A 23,773-nucleotide genomic window follows, 5' to 3' on the forward strand; every position below is an offset into this window, starting at 1 on the left:
ACAAATCCCCCAGACACTGGAATTTATCAGTCCCTTTCATACACCACACAACTAAAGCTCAGAAAGCATAAACTCTTTGCATAAAAACATAAAATAAACCCATGACAGAGCTGAGGAGGGAGGGAAAAGTCAGATATTCTGACTTCATCTTGCCTGTAAGTCACGAAACTCCCAGGATGTACTTAAAATTTTATTTCTATTTCCAGTACATCATCATAATTATAAAAGAATGGTCTGCAGCCACAACAGAAACCAGTGGCTGACTGTGTGTGGATACTCACACACAAATGATTTATTATAATCACCAAGGCTTTCAACATGAAATACTTGATCCTGAAATCCTTAATCAGACAAAAAAGCTCAGGAAATTCTGCTTCATCCAGGACTGACTCTTGTTTTTCCAAACCAGATTAGGGGCTCAGTGTTGGCTCATTTATTCCTCCATCACAGGAGTGCCTTGTCTGTGTGTAAATATTGGAATAAATGTTCAGAGGGAAAAGAGACACCTCAATATTCTGCTGAGCTTTGATTTCACAGCTTCAACCCCTCTGAATTCAGTGCAATTTGCTGGGTGATCTGGATTTCTTTTCTTGAGGAGGGACTGTCAGACATCCTTAAATTGCCCTCCCTCAGATCCTCTCAATTCCAGGATGCCACGATTTGGGAGTGCCTGGCCAGACCCTAAGCAGCTCCTGTACATCCCTGCCTGTGCTCAGCTCTGCAAAGGGCCCCAAAAATTTGCTTTGCATGGCAGCTCCTGCTCTGGAAGGCACTTGGGCAATTGCAAAGCTTCTGAAAGGAATTCCCACTGCAGCACTGCTATGCTGATTCAAACACTGCCTATTCAAATGTCCAGCTGTCCTTCCATGGGAAATGGAAAAATCCCAAAAGATGCTGAGCCCCAGCACTCCTCAGGCTGCTCCACTGCAAACTCTGGCACTGTCACCCCTGTTTATGACAAAACACCCAAACAATAATGTCCTTTTTTCCCTGCTTGCTTGTGAACAGTTGGTTCCCTCATCACCTCCAAGTCATAAAAATTTGAATATATTTTACAGTTATGTCCAACACAGGATTGAACAGGTATCAAACCCAGACTGGTATCAGCTGGTTCTCTTCTGAAACTGCTGCCAGGTGCCTCCTATGCCTGGTCACCTTTGTCTTCTGTTGCCATTGCTGAGTCTCTCTGCTGTTCCTCTGGATCCCCTGGCAGGATGCTGGTGACTGTCTGGAGGAGTGACTCGATCTGCTCCTCTGTCAGCCTCTCCTCGCTTTCTTCCACCATCTGCAGGTCAAAAACAACCCCCATTGGCATCATTAAATCCACACTTGCTCCCTCAGAGAGAAGGACTCAACTCAGTGGGGAAGACTTTGTCAAGACACAGCCTGAGCTCATCACAAAAGCATTTTACAAAGCAGAGCTCTTGCAGTATTTTGAAAAAAAGAAAGAACTCCATTGTTAACCACGACAATTGGCACTCTGTAATGAGATCCTGCTTTCTTTACAGCAAGGAAAACATCACACTGGGAACAGCCTGCCTTATCCTAAAGCCTCTCTCAACCATGTCCTGAGCCTGGCTTTTCCTACAGCTCAGATGCAGCCCCGCCTTCCAGACCTTCTTTCCCCAAGTTTCTGTGTTTTCATGGGATACCCTGAGAGAGGTTCCCGGAATCTTGGCATCTCATCCAGCACCTACACTGGAAATAATCAGCTCATAAAAGAAACCACCTCATCCTACAGCAGCTGTACTCCACTCGAATCTGCTTGGATTGGGAGATTCCAGGATATAAAGACATTTAAAAGCTCTGAACAAAACAAAAAACACTGTCATGAATCAGCTCCATGATTCCAGAAGATTAATTAGGGATGTACTCCCACTGTGGAGCTGTGGCAACTTTTACATCACTGCTACCAGTGAAACAACTGCCCTAATTTATAGGCAGCTGTTAAAAGGAAAAAAAGCTTGTCAGAGGACTGGAAAAGCAAGTCAGAAGAACTCTTCAAACAGAAATGAAACCAATTAGGATTGTGGGGTTGGAGTTTTCTTTTTTTATACCAAGTCCTTGAAAATGGCCTTTGAAGAGCAGTGATTTATATTAATGCTGGTTCCAAGTCAGTGCAGGTTTAATCAGCTCTAGCTGTGAATTGCCAGCTCTTCAGATGCCTCTTGCCTTCTGAAAAGCAGAGTGGGACATTCAGTTAATTTCTGTTTTTCATTGGAGTCCTCTGAGCCCTCTTTGCACAATCTGATCATCTTTCATCAGAGTCATCCACAGATCCTGGCGTGGAAGCACACACAGAGAGAATCCACTCCTCGGCAAAAGGCAGACAGTGAATTTCCATTTGCAAACGACTTTCTGGGGACTATTCCCATCAAAGGATGAAGTTCCCTGTGGAGTGGCTTTCCAAGCACTGTTAGCTCAACAACTACTGTAGGATACTGGCTTGAACAGCAGCCCTGGCTCTGGTTCCCAGCAGCTGCTCCTCTGCACACCCTGTGCTCAAACACAGTCAAAATCCTCCTGCCCTGGGTGGAAGAACCCCTGCAGGGCTGGCAGCTGACTCCTGCCAGGCAATTCCCACAGGGAATCATCTCAGCACACCTTGGAGCATCAGCATCACACCACGAAGTGTGGAAGTCGTCCCTGTCCCTGGCAGGGGGGATGGAACTAAATGTTCTTTCAGGTCTCTCCCAGCCCAAACTATTTTGGGATTGTGTGATTCCATGATAAAATCTGTTCCACCCACTCCTTGGTGCCATCGCTGCTGACAAATCACTCCTCTCCAGATGACCTTTGCTATTAAATTTCAGAGAGGATTATCAGCCTGGCTTTCAGACTGGATTATGAGGTTATTCATTCTTGTTATACTGGGTTTTAAAGGTGGGGTGGGTGCTGTAGGAGCAGGAGCTGTACAAAGAACCAACCCAGGTGCTTTGGACAGGGAATATGCCTCCAGGTAGGATGACTGAACCACATTTGTTACCATCCCTCAGAAAAATGGCACTTGGCCTTGTTTAGATTTGATTTATGGCATGACATAAAGTCCAACCCTCTTCCCATTTTATCTATATCTGTATCTCCTCTCCCTTTTTTCCCCTCCACCTTCTCCCTTAGGTGCTGGCAAATAAAAACCAGGGAGTTCTAGATCAGCACCAGCTCTTAGCAACTTCTGAATTTAAGGCAGAACAAGTCTAATCCCTGTTTTCTTCGCTGCTCCCCAGTGACTCCCAATGAGTAATGCCCCAACTCCCAGTATGAACAACCTCACTGATGTCAATTTTTCTGGCAGAGCACGAGGCTGACAAACTGCAGGGACAGACACTGCAGCTCCGGGGGTTGCTCTGGCAGCCCCAGAAATTCCACTTGAGCACAAAGCTGATGAAAGGAAATCATCTCTGGTGTTTCAGATACTCTGGTGCTGTAAGTGCTGTCTCATTAAAACGTTGTGAAAAGCGTCTTTAAAGGGAGATGCCTGCACTGAGGAGGGGGTGGAGCTCCAAATTCCCTTCTGCTGACAGATCCAGAGGGACATGGGAATTCCTTCAACCGCTCCAGCAAATCCACGTCTTGGTGCCTCTCCAGCAGCTCACACACCAACAGACACAAATCAACATTTAGCAGGATGGACAGACAGCTTCTTAGTCAAGTTGATGCTTCAGCCTTATTTTGTTGTGATGTTATTCAAGATTTTAAAGGATCAAAAGCACAAACTGTGAAAATCAATTTTTTTCACTCTTCCAGGAAGTGAAAACCAGCCTGAGCCTGATTTATGAAAACATAAGCAGTGAGGAAGCAGCAAAGCAACGAGCCAAAAGGGAAAATTCAAGAATGAGGCACAGACAGCATGCAGATAAAGAGGCAAATGAAACTGTCCTAAAAGAAAACAGATCTCGGGGGGAAGAGCAGGTCACTCAGAGGCTCATTCTACATTCAACAGCTGTTCTCACAGCCTCCTGATTTATAACTGTGAGACAAAATACTTCTGATGCTGATAGCACTAAGAAATATGGTGCTGAGAAGAGAAAGGAGGTGCAAGAAGAAGCCTACGAGGCAAAACCCCCCCAATTGTATTCCAAGTACCTCCTTTTCCAGCAGCAATTTCACCAATCTTGGAGAAAATCTCCAGCAAAAAGCCTTGCACTCGGCTGAAACTGCTCAAGAGCCAGACTCAGCCCATAAGCAGCCAGGAATGCAAAGTTTATAGTAAAGAAAACAAAAATGCAAATATTTGAGCGGAGTGGATGAGCTCAGATGTTGATGCTGGCAGTGCCACACAGCCCAAATGGGAATAATTTCCCCTCACAGATGGTGCCATGTGAAAAGTTTGGGGTATTTCTGAGCAAAGTGCTGCTGGCCCTCAGTATCTGGAGATTTGGGTGAGGGCAGTGTGACAGAAATATCATTTATGCATTAAAAGCCCCCTGATGTCCTAAATAATTCCCAAGTCACGGCTGCTTTTCAGCATTCAAGGCTGTGCTATCCCAAAATAACTCCAGGGGTTTAGGAAAAATTGCTGCAGCACATCAGTGTCCTTCATAAACACAAAGAGTGTGTGTTATCTGTGAAATGTGGGCAGGATAATTCCCTCAGCTCAGGCCTCTCTAATCATTTGTATTTCACCCAAATTAGAGCAGTTTGTTACTCCATTTCCATTGCAACAGATTCATAAATGCTCCCATTTCGTTGCCACAATGCTCTATATCTAATCAAAGAAAGAATCAGCAAAACTTTATCAATTAATTGGCATCAAATTCTCCCAGCTCAAACTAAAAGCAGCATGTTCCCCCCGCAGCTCAAATTTAATTTTCAGAAATTAACAGCCAGCCTGTGAAGATAATCCTGGGGATCAAAGTGGTTATTCATAAATTGAGGTGCAATTCTATGTTCGTAGTGCCATGGACAAATGTGAGCACCAAATCTGTCCCCACAGACACTCAGGATTGTCTAAATTCCTTTTTTTACCCAGTGAAACAAGGACAAACATCCTTAATTCAAGCCATACCGTGTCTTTAGTGCTTACCCAAATAAAAGCAGAATTTAAGAGACCTCATCCTCCTCTCTGTGCTGCTTTCATGCTAATGTTTATTTGGTTTAGTCTCCAGAGACAGAACAATAAATAAAGAATGAAGAATAAATAAAGCCGCATTGAAGAACCCCCAAAAGTCCTGAAAGAATTGAGAAATTCTCTCAATATTTGGTGGGGAACAAACCTCAGCATCACAGAAGAACCTGTGGGTTAAAAGCTGTTGTTTATTTGAATAATAAGCTAAGAATTCCATTTAAAAATAATCAGTAATAAAGGAAATGGGGGCTCTGATCATCTCCAAAGCAATCAAGCACATAATTTAACTCCAGTGTAAGAGGGAGATGTTTGGTAAGAAAATCACTGTTATTTCCTCTTTTAAGCAGTGATTTGAAATTGCTCAGCCCCACCACACTAATAGGAAAAAAGCACATTAAAAAAAAAGAAATAAAAGACTGAATGATTGGATTCATGTCCCTCAGAGATAATTAACCAAGGGGAAGGCAAAATACATTGTTGAGAAAATAAAATGTTTAAAGCCTCTTAAGATCTTCTGTTTTCCAAAATACTTCCCGTTATTATTTTCCAATAAAAGCCAACGTGCCAGCCTGGTTATGCACACAGGAATGAAACTCTCCAAGGTGGAAATACAGCTTTAAAAAGCACAAAATTCAAATCTGCTTTTCCACTCAGAGAGAAAAACGTGGAGTAATTTGTTCCTTAAAAAAGATGATGCTTCATCTTAAAGCCCACCAGCATCAAGTAAAGCTGAACCACTCTCATGGAGACATGAAAATCCCTCACTTTTTATTTCCTCCTTTTGGGAATCACTGAGCCAGGCCCAACATACGTTAAAGATTAAAACAGGAGGTCAAGATAGCTGCAATGTGTACAGTGATTTACCCTGTGGGGTAGGAATTTGAATTTCATGCTCCTTTTGTTGCTATTGTTGTTGGAAAATAAATCCTGGCACAGAGGCTGGAAAAGACAAAGATGGACAATGGCAGCAATTTATGCATTAAGGCTTACAAAAGACCTTGATATCAAAAGATCACAACAGAAATTTGCTTTTTTAGCTGCAAAATAACGTTATCAAAATGGATTTATTGTTTGCATACAGCTAAAAATAGGGAATAAAAAAAAATACAGAATTTTAGTAGAGGCAGAGTAAAAAAACTAAAAAGCTGGAAAGGCAAAAAGCAGCAATAATTATAATTATCCTCTCCCATGAGCCTGTCAGGTAAATCAGACTCCATTCTGTGGTCAGGCTGCACTGAGTTAAAGTTTGAGACATCAAAACTGAGCAAGTGAGAGACAGCTTTGACTCGTCTGGCATTTTGTTTAAAGCTTTCTGAAAAAGAAGATTGATGTGCCCCATTCCAGAAACTGCTCAGAAGTTTCCCCCATCATTTATTTCTGATTCAGGTCCAGCAGCCACTCAAAGCTTTGGAGAGGCAGGGGCAAGTTCAGTGAGAAGAGAATCAAGGCCATTTTAGAGCCAAAATTCACTTCTCAGCAGGTTGTGTCTCATCCATCAGCTGCAGGGAATGGACTCTCCTGCAGGAAATGTGTGTGGGTGACCTCTGTGTTATTTTATACCCAGAGAAGGCAGATTTTGTGTGTTCAGTGATTGCTACAACCTCTGTCCTCATCAAAAGAAGGATCCAAGCCAGCAATTGAACAGCAGAATTATTACCTTGCTTCTCCCAGGCTCTGGATTTCAGTAACAACACCAACCTGCAGTTCCCCAGCAGCCCCTGAGCTCCAAAGGCTTTGATGGAAGCACTTTCAGATGTGCTGCGATTTTGGGGAGGGTTCATCTGACCCAGTGTTAACAATCCAGGCAACTCACACCACTGGATACTGATCTGGGGGAAACTTGCCCTGGGAATTACAGGGGAATCACAGTGGAACAGGAGCAGCTGCATCCCCAGTATTTCCATGAAGATACAAATTCAGGCTAAGCCCCCAAGGTACAAATATTACATTTTTCACAAGTTGTTTTAGATCATCAGAGAAGGGTTTGGATCAATAATGAATTGACACTGAACTCAAATCTTGTGTCTGTGTTCTCTAAGATTCAGCAATTAGTTTTATTTAACTTTGATGCTATAGAACTTGGAATATCTAAAGTATGACACTCTACAGACACCTGATAGAAAGGCCCCAAATTCTCAATTTTCTTCAAACATGACATGGGAGCAAACTATTTTCAATATTTTATGGGTAGGTAGGGTAACAATGAACCAGGTAGGACAGGAGGGAAGAGACAAGACAAAGCCATGCAGTCACCTGAGAGCCCAAGAGATGATTGCATTTAAAGAAGGGAAGAAAACCCTGCAGATGGCAATAAAATAAATCTGTCTGAGCACATAAAGCTAACAAAGGTGTGAGACAGGCTCCAAATCATGGCTTCTAACTTAAAGCCTTAAAGCTCCTGCTTGGGCTGCTGATGGACATTGATCTCCTCAGCCACAAAACACAGCATTAATTCCTCAGCTGGAATCATTCTTCTGAGATGCCTTCAGCATTTTAATCTCTGCTCCTGGGTGACAGAAGAAAAATTGTCCTACTGGTCCCTCTTTAATCCTTCCCTTTTTTTGCAGCCAAATATGATCCTGTTCCTCCTCAGCTTGACTTCAGGGGAAGATTGCAACCAGATGTTCTTAATGCAAGAGATCTTTCTTGAAATAATATCCTGATTATAACAATCTCTTTATTACCACAGGGGTTTGTATTCCTGAGGAGATATTTGAGAGAATGTAAGCACCTATTTCTATGTAGTGACAATCCCTCTTTATAACTGAATTATTCTTAGATTGACAATGGCTACTTTCCATCAAAAAGTCTCTTTATAGCCATTTTTCATTCTGCATCACTGCTCACTTCTTTTTAGAATTTTTGACTTTCATGTAACCCTGCCATCACAACAATCGGGGAAAATGTCAAAAAATGAAGTATTCCATCACAGAGCTGCAGCAGCAAAAAGATTAAATACATTCTTATTTGCAATACTTTAATAAATCACCTTTAATGACTGCTTTGGGCAGTTTAAATGTGACACTGAAGCAATTTAAATTTGACAGCAGTTTAAATGTGACACTAAATGTGACACTGAAGCAATCAGAGGGGGAGAATGTGTCTGAGAGGACTCTGAGGAGGGCTCTGACAGGAAACTGAATGGATTTGAAACCGTGGATGTAAAATGTGCATAAAGGGATACATTCAATCACTGGCCATGAGAAAGCAATTATTCAATTGATCTCCAAGGTTAAAGCTGCTTCCAGTTAAGCTTTGAACAGGCCCAGGCATTGTTACTCACCAGCTGGATTTCCACTGCAGTCACAGGCCTGTGGTTCAGCAGCTGCAGCTTTTCTGCCCTGGGTAAAAGCACAGGGTAAGACAATCCACATTAGTGAGTGGTTTGAGGATCCCCTCAAATGCCTGGAGTGATGCAAACACATTCCTGATAACTTAGGGATGAAATGTCACCGCCAGGAATAACCCTGACTGGGTTTGCAGTGTGGCTCAATGGCCATGATTTGCATATTTTAATATTCTGGGTACTTTCCTGTGTTTAGCCACGCTGCTGTTGCCACCTCCAGCCCAAGGTGGCAAGCAGAGACTCTTAGATCGTTACTGTGCAAGCATTAATTAACTGCTGCTTTGTTAATGCTGTGCAGAAATGTTGAACAACTTAGGAGAGATCAAAAACTTCTGCTATGAACACACAGCCACAAGAACAATTTTCATACCTAAGGAGTTACAACCCCATCCAATGGCAGCCACTTGTTCATCCTTTTAGCCCACTGCAAATACAAAGCTACAGCAGGGAACTGCAACGTGCAAAATCAAAGCTTGGAATTTATTACTGTTTATAGGGCATCTTTAAAGTGTATTTAAGCTGATTCTGATGGGTTTTCCCCTGGGGGTTGTTTAAAAAGGCAACCTCACAGCTTTTAAGAGAACACAGATCACTCCATGTTTACAACCAACGATTTCTGTGCGTCTGGAGATACCTCAGAGATATAATTTCATTTCAAATGGCCTCTGCCGCTGCCTGCTGGATGGTCCAGCTAAAATGTCCATTTTAATCGTGACTTTCAGCTTCAGAAGAAAAGCTTGTCAATTTTCAACACAGCATTTGTGAGATACTAACAATTCCTAACAGAAAGCTCCAAGAAATGCTCCTATTTGTTTATTTATTATTCGATTTCTCTGCTTTTGGAGAGCCAAAATATGTTTCCACTGGTGAAGGGAAGCAGGGAACACACCTCCTCTGTTTTCCCAAGTTAATCACTCGGATCTATTTGCTGTTTACAACATGAGGCTCTGGAGAGCACGGCTGGATTGAGCTCTGAACTCAGAGCACTGCTGGCTGCTTTACTGGCAGAAAGATGAGGTGTTTCTAACTGCTGCCATCTCCCATTGTCATAAAAAACAGGAAAATAACCTCAACAATGACAGGAGATGAGCATTCAAATCCTTTACGTGGAAAGCAGGTGATTTAAGGAATCAATAACACAGAAAACTCACTCGTGTCAAAGTGAAGCTAAAGGCAGCACTGCCATGCAAGCTGAGTAAAGAATATTAAATTATCTCTTTACTGTACAAAAATCTGGCCAATTCAGCTGGATGTGTGACAGATTTAATGGTTTCTCCTCCAGAGCTGGGAAATTCCCTGCTTTGGTGCCTGCTGGAGGCACAGCAATGCTACTTTCAGTGTTCTTTGCTTTGCTCCCTGGCCAAGCAAGTATTGGTGCCTCATTTTCCAGAGCTCTCAAACAGCTTCTCTGAGGATCCTCCTTGTAAAAACCTCCCTCCTCCTCTTCGCCCAGCCCTTCTTACAAAGCCAGACTGTGTGATGAATTCATATTTTACCCAAATTTCTCTTGCACTGCCACTTCTGAGATCAGAGCCTTCTCAAACAACTCCTTCTTCTCTTTTGTAGCAGACACATCCCAACCCTACAGCTCCACTGCTCCTCCAGATAAAGCAAATTTGACTTTTACTAAATAAATTTCCTCATCTTCTTCTTTTCAAAGTAATATCCTTGAAATTCCCTGCCAGCAAAACTCCAGAGCCAAATAAAGAGGATCAAACAGCAAAGCCATTTTGTTGCTGAGCTAAAGAATGCAAACCTGATTTATCCAGAGCTATTTTAAAGCAGGTAGAGCTGTGTTTATCACAGGAAGATTACTGGCCCAGCAGCAAGCAGAAGTAAATTATCAACAATTACACACTGTGACTAAAACAATCAATTAGTGAAACTGCTCCTGTTTCCTGAAGAAATAGAGGGCACAGTAAAAAAAAGGTCACCTCTCCAAGACTTTTTGCTTATAAGCCATTAACATCACTCTAACTCATTAGGGAATAGACAGAAATTTTACATCAGGCCAAACAGATCCTAAAAACATCATTTCAGGGTATTTGAAGTTTTTAAAAATGTGTACAGAAGAATGAGAGACAACTTACAAGTGATTAACATGTTCAAACGTGTCAGCTGAAGGATTTCATGCCTGGTTTTGATCAGCAAAGCTCCCTACTGGAAAATGATGCAGAACATCACAAAAGAACAAGCAGCAGGGTGCAAAAAGAAAATCCCCAGAAGCTGCATAAATGCCATATTTCATCTAGAGCTGCTTGTGCAGTGCGAGCACTAATTAACACTCCAACATAACGATCTTTAGAGATGTTAATATGGAATTATGAGGTAAGCAATGCATCCCCTTGAAACAAACACTCACAAAATGTCTCTAAATTTCATTTAATAGCAAACTGCATTGCTCAGCCCTCAGCAGAAGGTAGTGGTTTGAGTTGGAGCTCTGTACCCACTGCACCTTTTTAATAGTGATCCCAAAAATTAATAGCTAGGACCAGGCTCTCTGTGTCTGATCCCAAAAATGGACTGCTAGGACCAAGCTCTCTGTGTACCTGGAATTTCCTGACAGCACATACACAAATTAAAACCTGAATAACCACAATTTCATCAGAGATTAGCTTTAAGCAAGGCAACCATGCATTAGGATCAGCCCTGACTGCAGTGTTTGGCATGGGCACACACATAAGCCTGAATTTAGTTCATGCTCCATTAAATCTAAAAAGTAAAATTAACTTTTTCCAGCTCCCATGAATTCATCTTGACACTTTCTACAGCATGCATGGCACACTGATGCTTGTTAAATAAAAAGGGGAACTGTCCCATTCATCCAAACTGAAGGTGAAGAACATTTTCAGCTTCATTGCCCCCAAACTTCAGCATCTGAATTTTCCCTGCTCTGCCTGAATTTTGGTAACAGTTTGGAACACGAAAGCTGCTCATTCAAGAGAAGAATCCATCCAAAAGATGAGTGACAGTTGAAAGCAATTTTCTCACATAAAAACAAGATTCCACTAATCAGAGTTAATGGTCCGTGCTGCAGACTTGTACAGGACCTGCCTGGTGAGAAATCCCAAAATGGTAATTAATGCTGTGGGGCTGAGCCTGCAGCCCACATCCTGCAGCTCTGAGACTCAGCTGGAGCCAAGAGCAGCTTTTCCAGCGGAGGGAAAAACACTCTGGATACGTTTGGGGACACACACAAAGCTCAGGCTCCTGGGGACAAAAATGTGTGCTGTTACAGGGGAGGAAAATGAGTCTGAGGTCTGTACGAGGGGAAAGTGTTGGAGGAGGTGAAGATGTTGAGTTACATCCTAAAAATCCTAAAGAACAGATCCGCAAGACAAAAACCACCAGTGGGTTGTGTTCAAGATCACACCAGAGCAGACAGAACAGACAGCACATTCCTACATTGATACATCCATTCTTAAAAATAACACAAATAGTTCCATGCTCTTGTGGAAATTCAGACAAAATGCACTATTTTCTATTATCACTGAGCAAATTTTGGCAGTTTATATTTTAACCAAAATCTCATAGGTGTGTTGGTATTGCCCATTTTTTAATCTACTGAACTCCCAGAGTGTTTTTCCAGCAAGAGGTCTGGGTAAGGAGAGAACAGTGCCAAGATCCAGCACTGAGAGCTAAAAAAACCCTTCAAACATCTGTGCAGAGGCAAATTTATCCTCAGGAATGGGTGTTTGAGAGTTGCTAGGAAAACCATGAAGTAACAGCTGGACACATAAGCAGGGGTTTTATTCCTGCTGGAAATATAAATCCCATAGTCCTGAATCAACCATGGCAACTCGTGTTTGATGTCTGAATCCTGAGCACGGGGTCTGGCTGAGGGAGGATTTTCCCAAAGTGGGAAATCACAGTGGGTGCTGTGATTCTCCACAGGGATTCCCACTGGAAAAGCTGGAATAATCTTTTTAAAATCTCTTAAATGATGCTGTTGTTCAATGAGCACCATCCTGACTTGCTGTCGAATATTCATTTTGAAAGCTCTGGAGGAGACAAAAATTACAAAGCAAATCCTTCAGCCTTTCATATTGCAGAGGTTTGTATCTGCTGTAGTTCTTGGCAGTCATGAGGGAAAATACTTTCTAAAAGCACTGAAGATTTTCAGCTCAACACTTCCTCGACTGTGTTGATTTCAAGACAAAAAGGGCAATGTTCTTGTCCAGTTTTTAAAAATTTATAATAATATGCAGTGATTGGAAATTTAGTCATTCCAAAATTAGATCCAAGATAGGCTATCAGTAACAGGAAGGAGAACAAGTATTTTATTTTTTTTACTTAACCATAATTACAGAGCTCCAGCTTAATAAATGTTCTTTTCATGCAATGCAATTCACTATATCTTACAAAATATGAAGCCATTCCAGGCACTAAAACTGGAAAATTAGCTGCTAGTGGCAAACTCTATTTCCAAGTACAACATGGCTCACTGAACTGGAGCTTTAGCCAAAGCTTGAGGCCTCAACAAGGTAATAATAAAATTCATTATGTGGGTTCAGAGCTTTAGCTCTAAAAATTTCTCAGTTCTACAGTTTCAATTTTACCAAAATAATGATGAAAAGTTATGGGAAAAGCTCTTTTACCACACCTTAATTGTATCAGTGAAATATCTGTTTAGATGGCTTTGAATTTGCTCCATTTAGCAGGCAGCTCTCTGAAATGACTCTGGAAGATTTGTTTGCACACATTGGTGTTTATTTTTGAAATCTGCTTTTTAGGAAGCTTTTTTTTTTTTTGTCTGGAACACTAATGAGACAAATCCATCACTAAATGGATGCTGCTCTGTTAACCTGTTATTTTGAGTGGCAAATATCAGTGAGAACAGAAGGATTTGAGGTGATTTTCCAGGAACTGCAGGATTTCCCAGCATTTTATTATCAGTCCTCTCACTGGAGCAGGGACACCATTTGCAGCCTGACATCCTGCAGGGTTGTGGAAGGAAAAATAAGAATTCCCTTGATTCAAAGCTCTGCTGTGCCTCAATTCCCGCTGTTTCCCTGGCTGCTCTCTCTTCCCAGCTGGGGATTCTCCCATCCACGAGCACAACCTAGTGCTGAGGGCAGCAATCACAGGCTGAGCAGGGAATGTCACAGCCCACAGGCGGAGCTGCAAATCCTTCTGATCTCCAAAGCCCCCGTCGTAGGAAATAGGCTGAGCCTAATTAAGAACACCAACACGCTGCTTAATTTGTTTCCCCTCTGACTAGAGGTGGACTCATGACAAGGAATTTAAAGGGCAGGGAAACAGCAGGGGGTGATGGGGCGTTTCTGACCCTTTAACCAGATTGCTTTGTCTGAGGACAGACCCCAATTAACACAAATACATCTTAAATCTAATCAGCTACCTGCAGAGACAGTGTCTGACCAGCTCAGAGAGCACGGTTTGGGGTGCCTTACCCAGAAAGGAAGCAGCAAAGAGAGACTGGAGTTCATTACTCTTAGTGGGAGGAAAGGTCATTACAGGGATCATGCAAGCAAGGTCCTGGAAAAGCAAACACTGCAGATCCTTCCTCTCAAAGGGAAGAAAGCTCTCTGGCAGATAGCTGGAATGAAATCCCTAAACACCACCTCCATCCCACAGAATGGAAACCATCAAAGCCTTTAGTGTCTCATTTATTTAACAAGAGCAGCAGTGTTGAAATGACCTTGCTTAGGAACCCAAGGGTAGTTCCAAATTGCCTTGGAGGCATCACTGTTTTAAGTGGTTTAACATGAAGTGCTTTAAAGAGTAATTGCACCCCACGTGCTCTCTGGTTTTGGGTGAAGGGGCTGCCAGATGGGCCCTGGCACTTCTGGCTTCAAGGGGCTGCATGGAAAAGATCAGGAAAAAGAAGTGCCTGGATCACACGAAACAATTGTAGGTTTTATTTTGCAAAGCACGTGGCAGAGTTGGGAAGTTCTTTACCAGATGCGAGATTAACAGAGTAGAAGTTGTACAGGATGCTCACAGAACAAATCTGAATTCTGCCAGGTCATAAGTAGAGTACACTTGTCACCTACAGCAGGGGCTGGCTCTTCACTCTCATCCTGCTATGCACAAGAAATGATTTGGGAATAATTCCCTTGCTTCAGTGCCTCAGGAAAAGGACAGACAGGATGATACCTAAACCCAAAGGCACCTCAGAGCACCCATAAAAAATTAAGCAGTCAAAAAGCTAATTTAAAAGCTTATAACTATTCCAACCTTTGCAGCTCCCTGAACAAGCAGGTGTGGAAAGGTGAATATTTGGGTAGATCTTCTACAAAAGTGCTCAGCACTGTGGGAGACAGAGAATTTGTAGCTGGAAGTTTCTCTGTTATGACTGAAATTTTTTAGTATTTCACTCTTGGAGATCCCATCCAGGGGAGCAGTTGCAGTCAAGGTACCTCAAGTGGTAACACTAAGAATTAACCCTCAGGTCCTGGTCAAATTCTACCTGAAAGAAGTTTAGAAATGAGCTTTAAACAAAAATAAACCCTTTGATTTTTAATGTGAGTTTTACACCTACCTCATTCAGTTCCCTCTCCTCTGAAAAATCCTACTCTGCCTTTTTGCTGTGCTACATCCTTCCGCTGGTTCCTCCTAAACTGCTTACTTCTCTTCAAAAAGGGCTGGTTTACATTGTCAGAAGGGAAGGATGCTCACTACTACTCAAGAAATAGTTTGCTGCCAATTTTAAGACACTTTCAGTGCCATATTACCACCTCCTTACACCTCTAGTATTTTTATTGCAGAGAATTTTCTTTTCTCCATGCTCCAATACCTCCAGAAAATAATTAGGATACTTTGCCCACTACAGAAACGAGTATCCTGCTGTATAAAATGAGCTACAGGAGGATTAAACACTGACTTAACTGACCTGGCAAAGAAAGTACTCCAAGCACAATTCCAACAGCCAGGACAAAATTCCCAAGGAGCAGCATCCCTGTGTGTGCAATGCCAGCAGCACCAGAGCTGTGCTGGATGTGACTGTCTGTAGAGAGGGGGCACTGAAAGTCTAACAAAGAGCTGACAATCTGCTTTCTCTGCTCTGCACAGGGTAAAAACTTGCCCTGCAGCACTCCAGATGCTCTCACTGTGCATTTTGTGCCAGAGCCAAATGAATGAAAAGCCTCTTTCCTAGAGGATGAACTCCTTGGGAGTCCTCCCAGCAGGGAATAAAACCACTCTCAGTTGTCTCTCCAGCATAAACTCCTCCTTTGAAGTGAAGGAGGAGTCATTTAGAAGCAGCTAAATATTGGGTTTTTTCTGCTTTAAAAGCCAGAGGAGTGATGAGAGCTATCCAAACAAGCGGCCAGCTGATTCCATTTCTGTTTCTATCAGGCTTCAGACCCACTCTGCAGAGCTTCAAGAGGATTATGTGCTTCAAGAACAGGCACTCACACCACTGCCAAAGAGGAAAGAAGCCCTTGGAATCTTGTAATTGCAAAGGAAATATTTTCTTTTCCAGGCAGAACTTCCTAAAATAAGAAGTGGATGTTCAGCTTCATTAGAAACTGCTGGGGGAGGAGGGAAGGTTGGTTGATACAATATTTAAATAATTGAAATGTAGATCTCAGAGATCCTGGACAAACAGAACATAAAGAAAAGATGGAAGTACTCATCCATGAGCAAAGGAAAAGATGTTTGGCTAAGCATTTAAATAATGCCAGAAAATACCTAAAATCCATTAATCAGATGATCACACTGTCCACAGGGATCAGTTTTTCAGCATTAATTGAGTTTTTACTTCTGTTCAAAGGCACAGCTCCACTTACTTGGTTAATTTATGGTCTTTCATTGCTACCAGGAACTCTCTGACAGTCTCAGGACTCTGGTACCTGCAGGGTGTTTTTGAAATGTACTTCAGTGTCTGCAAGGGACAGAAAGGAAATATGTATTATTTCACACTTGTTTTACCAGTTGTGTATGGAACAAGTACTGGGAAAAGTCTCCTAAGCATTGAGAAAAATTGGAAAATCAATTCAGGTTTGGAAATCAACTTTATTTGAGCTGTTCAAAGCCCAAAATTGCAAGTTGAAGAGGACAGGGAAGGAGTGGGTTTTAGGTTTGTCTGCTAAAAACATCCTCTTGCTGTTTGTGACAGACATTTGCTTCCTTGTTTTGCTCCTTGTTTGGCTTTTGTCTTTTAAAAGCACACAGGAAAGTTGAACACAATTCATCCTGAAACCCACATTCCCTTCTGCCAACTTTTCATGTGCTCAGTGCCAGGGATATTCTCACTGCCAGCCCAGAAATCTCTCTTTAAGTTCTCTAATCTATGGTTGTTTTTATCCTTTACCTGTATTTTTGGCAATTTAAAGTTCATAGAAGCAGATTGGCTTGTTATGAAATCTGCAAGGATATTGTGCTATTAAAAAATGTTTATCTGACTTGAGACAATTAAACTTTGATCCACTTTTTAAATGTAACACCCACCAACCTCAACTGCCTTTGACAGCAGATGTTCCATTTATTTGCTTTCTTTAAAATAACAACATTGAGCAGGTGGATAATGGAATTACATGACACAATGTAATCTGACCTGAGTAAAAAAATCAATCTGTTGATTGAAAAAATGCACAAAAATTCCAGTTCACAGCTGACTTTTCACTGGAAGTGGCTTAAAATCTTCCTGAGTATTTATTGTTGCTTGAATAAAACCCCAAAATGAAGAGCTGTAAATAATTATAATTTATTATTACTTTCTATAAGCCCTGCCTGACCTTTTCAGATAAAATGAAGTTGTCATTCACCAGCAATGACTGAAATGAAATTATTATATTGTCATGTAATATAATTATTTCACAGGAGTAATTTCTCTTCCAGGTTCATCTTTTCTTGGCAATTTCAAATCGATGAAAATGCCAAATATACAGAAGAACAAAGCTCCTTTGGAGTTACTTCAGTGCCAACAGATCCAAGTCTGCAGGGAGCTTGTGAAGAAATACAGAGACAATCCTGCAAGATGAAATTCTGCTTTTCTTTCAGTCAAACATAGAAAATACACCCAGAGTTTACACCAGCTGCACACCCAAGCCTCCTATAGGTATTTAACACATAGAATAACAAAGCAATTAAAGATTTCAGGTACATCCTGATAAATTTTACTTACAGGATCTTCCTCAGCCCCTTTTCCAGAGGTACAGGAAGAGACTGTCAGTCTCCATGAAGATTTAATTCAGATTTTTGGTAAGCCCCTATTTTGTTGAATGCAAGGCTTAGGAATTACAACTCTGTACCTTTTTCAAACAAAACCAGAACTAAAACAAAACCAAAGCCTAGGCCAGATCTTATCCACATGAGTAGTTTCAGTGCTCAACAGAATTACTCATGCAAGCAAAGGCAAAGTGCTTTCAGCTGCCTGTCAGTCATGGTGCTGCTCACGCAATTCTCCAGCACACACACAATGGGTCTCACTGCAAGGCTCTGGGAAGTTGCTAATTTGGGATATTTTAAATGTTGGTATTTGTATTACAGAATTGTAGAATTCCTTCCTAGCAAGGGATGAGATGTTTATTACCAACCTGGCATCCAAGTGATGTTATTTGTATGCGTGGTTTTGCGTTTCTTCGGATCAAAAAAAAAATTTAAATGATCTGTTTTAGCTGGGAATTAATTTGTTTCTATTGACAGGATTATTAATTCTGTTAATAAAAAAATACCATGTGATCTGTGCCTCAGCTTTGAAATCATCAGCTTAATTATCAGATCAGGTGATACCATAAATTCACCAGATGACAGCGAGTTCTGCCCTGTGCCTTAAAAGGATGGAATATTTAGAATTGAAAAAATCCCAACAAAACCAAACAGTTGCAAACCAGGGGATTTGAAACTCTTTTATAGGTTTTAATAACAGCAGCTAACTCTTCCCTGACAGCACAGTTACCCTACAACTTCAACAAAGTGAGCACAGAAAAGTGGCAGATAAAACATTTGAAATTTGGGGGAAATTTGATTCGAAATTATTAAATATACAACCCTGAGGATGTGAATTATTGCAGCTTGAGCTAATGGGTAAAAGGACTTTCCCAGTGCTACTCACCTCATACATGATTGTGTTCAGATTCTGCTGCCCAGAGCTCTGCTTGGTTTTGCCACTCTCTTTACGCTGCTGCTTGAGATCAGTAAGTAACTGGTACACCTAAAGAGAAAAAATAAAGTGGTTTAGAGCATCTGAGAGTATTTAACCTAAAAATATGACAACAGGAAAATGAAAATAAAAAATAAACATTTTATATTTTCTAGAAAATAAATATATAAAAAGTTATATATTATATATATTATATATTTATATTTTATATAAATATAAAATATTTATAATTTAGATTTTATACTATATAATATACAATGTTATATACAACATAGTATAAAATATAGAATATAAAATTTATACATAAAATATAATAAAACATCAATTTTTATATAATTATTATAATTATTATAATTATATAAAATTGTATATTTTATATACAATTAAAAATGAAAAAAAACAAAAAAGAACAGGAAAAATCCTATCAGCCAACCAACAAAAAATGTGTGTCTGTTTTGGTGGATGGACCAGCAACTGAAATGAAAAATGTTTTGGTCCCAGAATGATGAATAAGGATGTAAAATGTTTTTTTAAAAGTGTGACTGTTTTACACAGATGAATGAAACTTTTTCAGATGTTTTGCTTCAGGCTTTGCAGTATATCCAGAGTCAAAACCCAGAGCAAAGCAACAGAGCACTTCTCACTGTTAATCCCCTCACGTTTACCTGGCTGCACTCAAGATCCAGCCCCAAGGGAATTATAAACTGACAAGTGCAGAGAAATAAGAAACCAAACATTTCGAGACAGTGAGAAATACGACTACAATCAGCTGCAGATCCTGCAATTGCTTCACACTGCACTTCCTATGAGAAAGGAACACCTGCCAGTGCTGAAATCCCAAACTCAGGCCGTGAGCTTGGACAACAAACACAAAAAGACAACTCCAAGCTCCCACAAGAACTGCAGGGAAAGAACTCTCTGGGCAAAGCATTCCCTTGATTTACAGAATATTGACTTTGCCAGTGAAATTGCAACAGGGAAGTGGAGTAAACGGAAAGGTATCAGTAGTTTGAGGGAATCAGTGCTCTGAAAAGCCGTATTTGCTACGTTTTTCACACGTTTTTAACAGCCAGGCACTGAACACCAGTTTGGCTGACATGATATCATCTATATCTTAGAGGAAATTTAAGAGAGTTCTCTCCAAGTCCTCATTAAAGCCCATTTAACAGCCACCAGACGCCTGCTCTGCTGTTTGCAGACAGATGCAGCTCAGGATAAAACACCTCGAGGTTTATTGCAGAATAGAATGAAACAGCTGCAATAAAAACCAGCTTCAGCAATACAATAACACAGACAAAACCATGTGAGTTATTAAAATTGCTCCAAAAATTACATTAATCAGCAAAGCAAAATATTTCCATTACCTGGCTCAAGTTAAAACAACATTTCCTCCCTTAAAATGAGAGAGAAAAACACCTGCTTTGGAATAATCTCACAATACAGGAACACAGTACCCATTACTAGCAAAACCATTTCCAAATCTTCTTTAAAAAGCTTTTTTTTTTTTTTCCTTGAAAACCAACCAAATGCAAGGAGGAGTAAATCCCCTGCAGGTTTTGCTGATTGCCACTGCCAGTTTTCAGCTTCCAAAGATTATACAAGGGACTGATGACAGCTTTTAATTGCTGCTTTAAAACCAGAATGAAGACAAACTTACCTCAAAGTTACTCAGCAATGCAGCATTTGCATCTTTTCTAAAAGGAAAAATGAAAAGAGTTAATTATGTCCCAAATGAAACAGTTTGAAGTTTTTCTTTGCTGAGTCACAGACACTAAAAGAACACAGAGTTTTTTTAAAAAAAATAAGTAAAAGCGCCAAGGCATCTTATTTTAGTGACTCTACAATTGCCATATCTGGAAAATATTTTTTTCCATACTGTCAGTAGAATTATGACATAAATATTGAATTATGACATAAATATTTACAGTTTGCCCCATAAATCATAAGACACTTGTACAACACACTCCTTCCACTCAGCCACCCTATTTTACTCACTCACCCAATTTCACACACTCAAACCAAATTGCTTTGCTTCTTCCTTAGAAAAAAAGCCTCTGATTTTATTCAAATAAAGACTGATGGGAAATAATTCAGATTATACACACTATTTTCTTTGTTAGTCAAGAGCACACCGTATTTTAGTACCATGGACATATGTGTGTGTATAGACACAAACAGGGCTTTAATTCATATGTGTTGTACTGAGTAAAAAAACCCCAATTTATTGCATTTTCTCTGTATTTATTCTTTCCATCTTGTGCCTATTCCTGTATTAGAAGGGCAAGGCTGAGTTTCTCATTTTTCACTTTCTCAGTCGCAATTAAGCAAGAATCCTTATCCAAGGCTGGCAGGGTGACTGCAGATCCAAGCACATCATGACTTTATTCCTCCTGGATATTGTAAATTTATATATTTAAAGTAAAAACAGGGAGAAAAACTGCCACAGAACATCCTATATTCCCTGAACAACACATTCTGCTGAGCAGTCAGTAGCCACAACAACAGAAAGTTTCCATACAAAAGGAAAAAAAAGGCCTTTCTCAGGTCTGTGCAGCAGCTTAGGAAAAAGAAAAAAAAGAACAAAAAAGGTACAATGTGTTGTTAAGCACCGTGAATCGTCTGAATAGAACTGTCACGTTCATCACTTTCAAATGGTAAATGCATCCACAAACTTCCACAGGTTCTATCATTGTTTTTAAATGAAAAGGGACCTTCTAAAATACGCTGAGATGAACTTCAACTTCCATTTCGCTGACCCGAGTGAAACTTCAGCAAGTGAGCTCAGGCACGCATTAGTTTTTCATTCATGTTTTACAAACCATATATAGCTTTTGTTGTTAGGTAAATGCAAGTCTTCAGAATGTTTGCATTCAGCCGGGCCCTACAGAAATCCCCACGGATCAAAGACATTCTATAGGGAGAATTACATATGGAATTGTTCGGCTGAAAGGCTCGTATGGAATAAATACATCGCCATGCAAATGAGGCTGCGGAATCAAGCTGAGGGTAAGAATGAAATTATTTAAGACAACTGCTTTCCTTTTTTCATTCCAAACCGCTTTGCCATTCAGAAAAATACCTTTTTTTTTTCACTCCTGCCAATGAGTCAGTCTCAAATCTTCAACAATTCTGTTGTGCTGAAATACCAAAACTATAAACTGATAAACTTTTGCAGTAGTGATTCAAAGGAATCCACAGCAAGGTACTGTAAGGTATGTTCAAGCAGTCCTGTGTTTAAAGGAGTTCTGTGTATCAGTAGAAATAAAATTTCCTTCGGTCCTGACTCACAGCTACCAATTTTACAGTCAGGAAACAAGAAATTCTGAACAATGAATTGTAATGTATATTTTAAGCAGTCCGCTATACAGTTCACTTAATTTTTATGAGAGTAAGACTTCACCAGAAAGGAAAAAAAAAAAAATCATGGTAATGCCAAAAGTATGAATACTTTTTAGAGCTAATAAATTAATATGAGAAGATCTTATAGTAGAGAAGATTTAATGATAACAAAGCATCCCTGGGTTACATGGCTGCAGGAGCTCCGTGACTTTGGAGGATACAGCTCATGAGTGCCCCATTCATTAGATAAATGAAAATTAAATGAAAATTAGAAATTTAACCAGCTCCACAGAACTCGTGAGATTTTAACGCTTCAAAACAGGTCAAATCCTATAATTTTGTGCCTGAAACACGTGGTAGGAAAGCACAAACCGCTGCCTGGTGTAACAGCTCTAAAATATCGACCAGCCAAAATTCCGACTCTCTTACTGTGTTTGCAATCGCTGGCACAAACCCCTCAGGTTTTTCCTTCTCCAGCATTTCCAGCTCCTGCACAGAGCTCACGGGAATAACTCTCCCCGAAAAGAAAAATTCCCATTTTGCCTCTCCCAGGGCAGAGGGAGCAGGAGGGGACAGGAGGGGATGAGAGCAGGATTCATGCCGAGCCACGCCGCCTTTCGCCCCAACAGCTGCTTCAGCTGGAGTTTTAAAGAAAATAAACCCCTCAGATACTGACCAGAATGCCTGAACTCACTGCTGGGGGCAATGAACCCCTCATGGATTTATTGCACCCTCACACCCCTCACGCACAGGCCCACATGGATGTGTCCCCCCTCACACCACACATAGATATACCTATACAAACCCCAGGCCCATATAGATGTACCCCCACGCCTCATGGAGATATACCCCACACAAACCCCACAGAGATGCACCCCCGGCCCTGCAGGCCCGCTGTGCCCACGCAGGGTGGCTCCGAGGCCCGCCCGTGCCCTGCGTTCCCCCCTCAGGCCCTTCCTTACACCTCCATCTTGTCCTCCCCGGCGCGGCCTCCCCGAGGATCCTCCCGCTACCCCCGGGCACCCGCAGCCCAGCGGGACACGGCGGAGGAACAGCGGGGCGAGACCCGGTGGAGCTGAAGGAGGATTTGGCGGCCGGAACGGAAGCGGAAAAGGAAGGAGAAATAAGGAACTGAGAAAAAAAAAGGAAAAGTATCAGCTGCATTGGCCGGGAATCGAACCCGGGCCTCCCGCGTGGCAGGCGAGAATTCTACCACTGAACCACCAATGCCGGCGATGTGAAGGTTTTTCCCGTGGCTCTCTTTGTGTGTATATTAGACAGAAAATGGTATCAATTTTTGTCTGACAGATTGGCAATTAGCCCCTGTTAAGTGTGACAAAGGCAAAACAGTATCGCGGAAGTTCTTTCAAATCAAATCTTTAACCTTGTGCGGAGTACTGCGAGGCTGAGGTACTTGTGTAATGCTCCAACAGTCTTTCAAAGCGCTCGAATATGGATCCATCAAACTCGTCTGTGTCTTTTCCAGCCGTCACCGTGACTCTTTCCCAGCTAAACCATGTGCTATTAAATTTACCAAGAGCCCTTTTCATCCTCAGTAAAACCAGTGACACTTCAAAGAGTGCAAACAGCTGAAAATCCTAGTGGCAACAGCAAGGAAAATTATCTGGCCAGGGAAGCATTAATTCCTTAATTTTGACATAATTTATTGGGGAAATTTTTGTATGCAAATACAACACCACTGACTCCCTAAGGAGTGTCATACAGATATATTTGCTTGCTTGCAGCAGGGATTTAAGAGCCTTTTAGGGATTTAGGGAACTGAATGGGTCACTTGTACCCCCCAACCTCTGCCTTGCAATTCCAGCACAAACCTCACCAGCCACTTTTTTCTCCAGAATCAAACCAGACAAAATTCCACTCCCACTTTTAAGCCTTTTCTTCTCCTTGGGGTGTTGCAAATCCTAAATCAATTCAGAGTAACATAAGCAAACTTCAA

General features: G+C 41.2%; 1 protein-coding gene and 1 non-coding gene across 2 annotated transcripts; both read right to left on the reverse strand.

The window, feature by feature from the left end:
• Nucleotides 1–177: 177 nt before the first annotated feature.
• CRCP (CGRP receptor component) lies at nt 178–22,996 on the reverse strand. The gene is made up of 6 exons (XM_032130126.1): nt 22,779–22,996; nt 20,135–20,171; nt 18,430–18,528; nt 16,163–16,257; nt 8,349–8,406; nt 178–1,285 (listed from the first exon to the last, which is right to left on the reverse strand). Exons 1-6 carry the CDS (start codon nt 22,784–22,786, stop codon nt 1,142–1,144), a joined length of 441 nt encoding a protein of 146 aa, XP_031986017.1. The 5' UTR covers nt 22,787–22,996; the 3' UTR covers nt 178–1,141.
• TRNAG-GCC lies at nt 22,976–23,046 on the reverse strand. Its single transcript has one exon. It is a non-coding gene; the product is annotated as a tRNA-Gly (tRNA).
• Between the last annotated feature and the right edge of the window lie 727 nt (nt 23,047–23,773).

The sequence above is a fragment of the Corvus moneduloides genome, chromosome 20 (assembly GCF_009650955.1).
Source record: "Corvus moneduloides isolate bCorMon1 chromosome 20, bCorMon1.pri, whole genome shotgun sequence".
Lineage (NCBI taxonomy): Eukaryota > Metazoa > Chordata > Aves > Passeriformes > Corvidae > Corvus > Corvus moneduloides.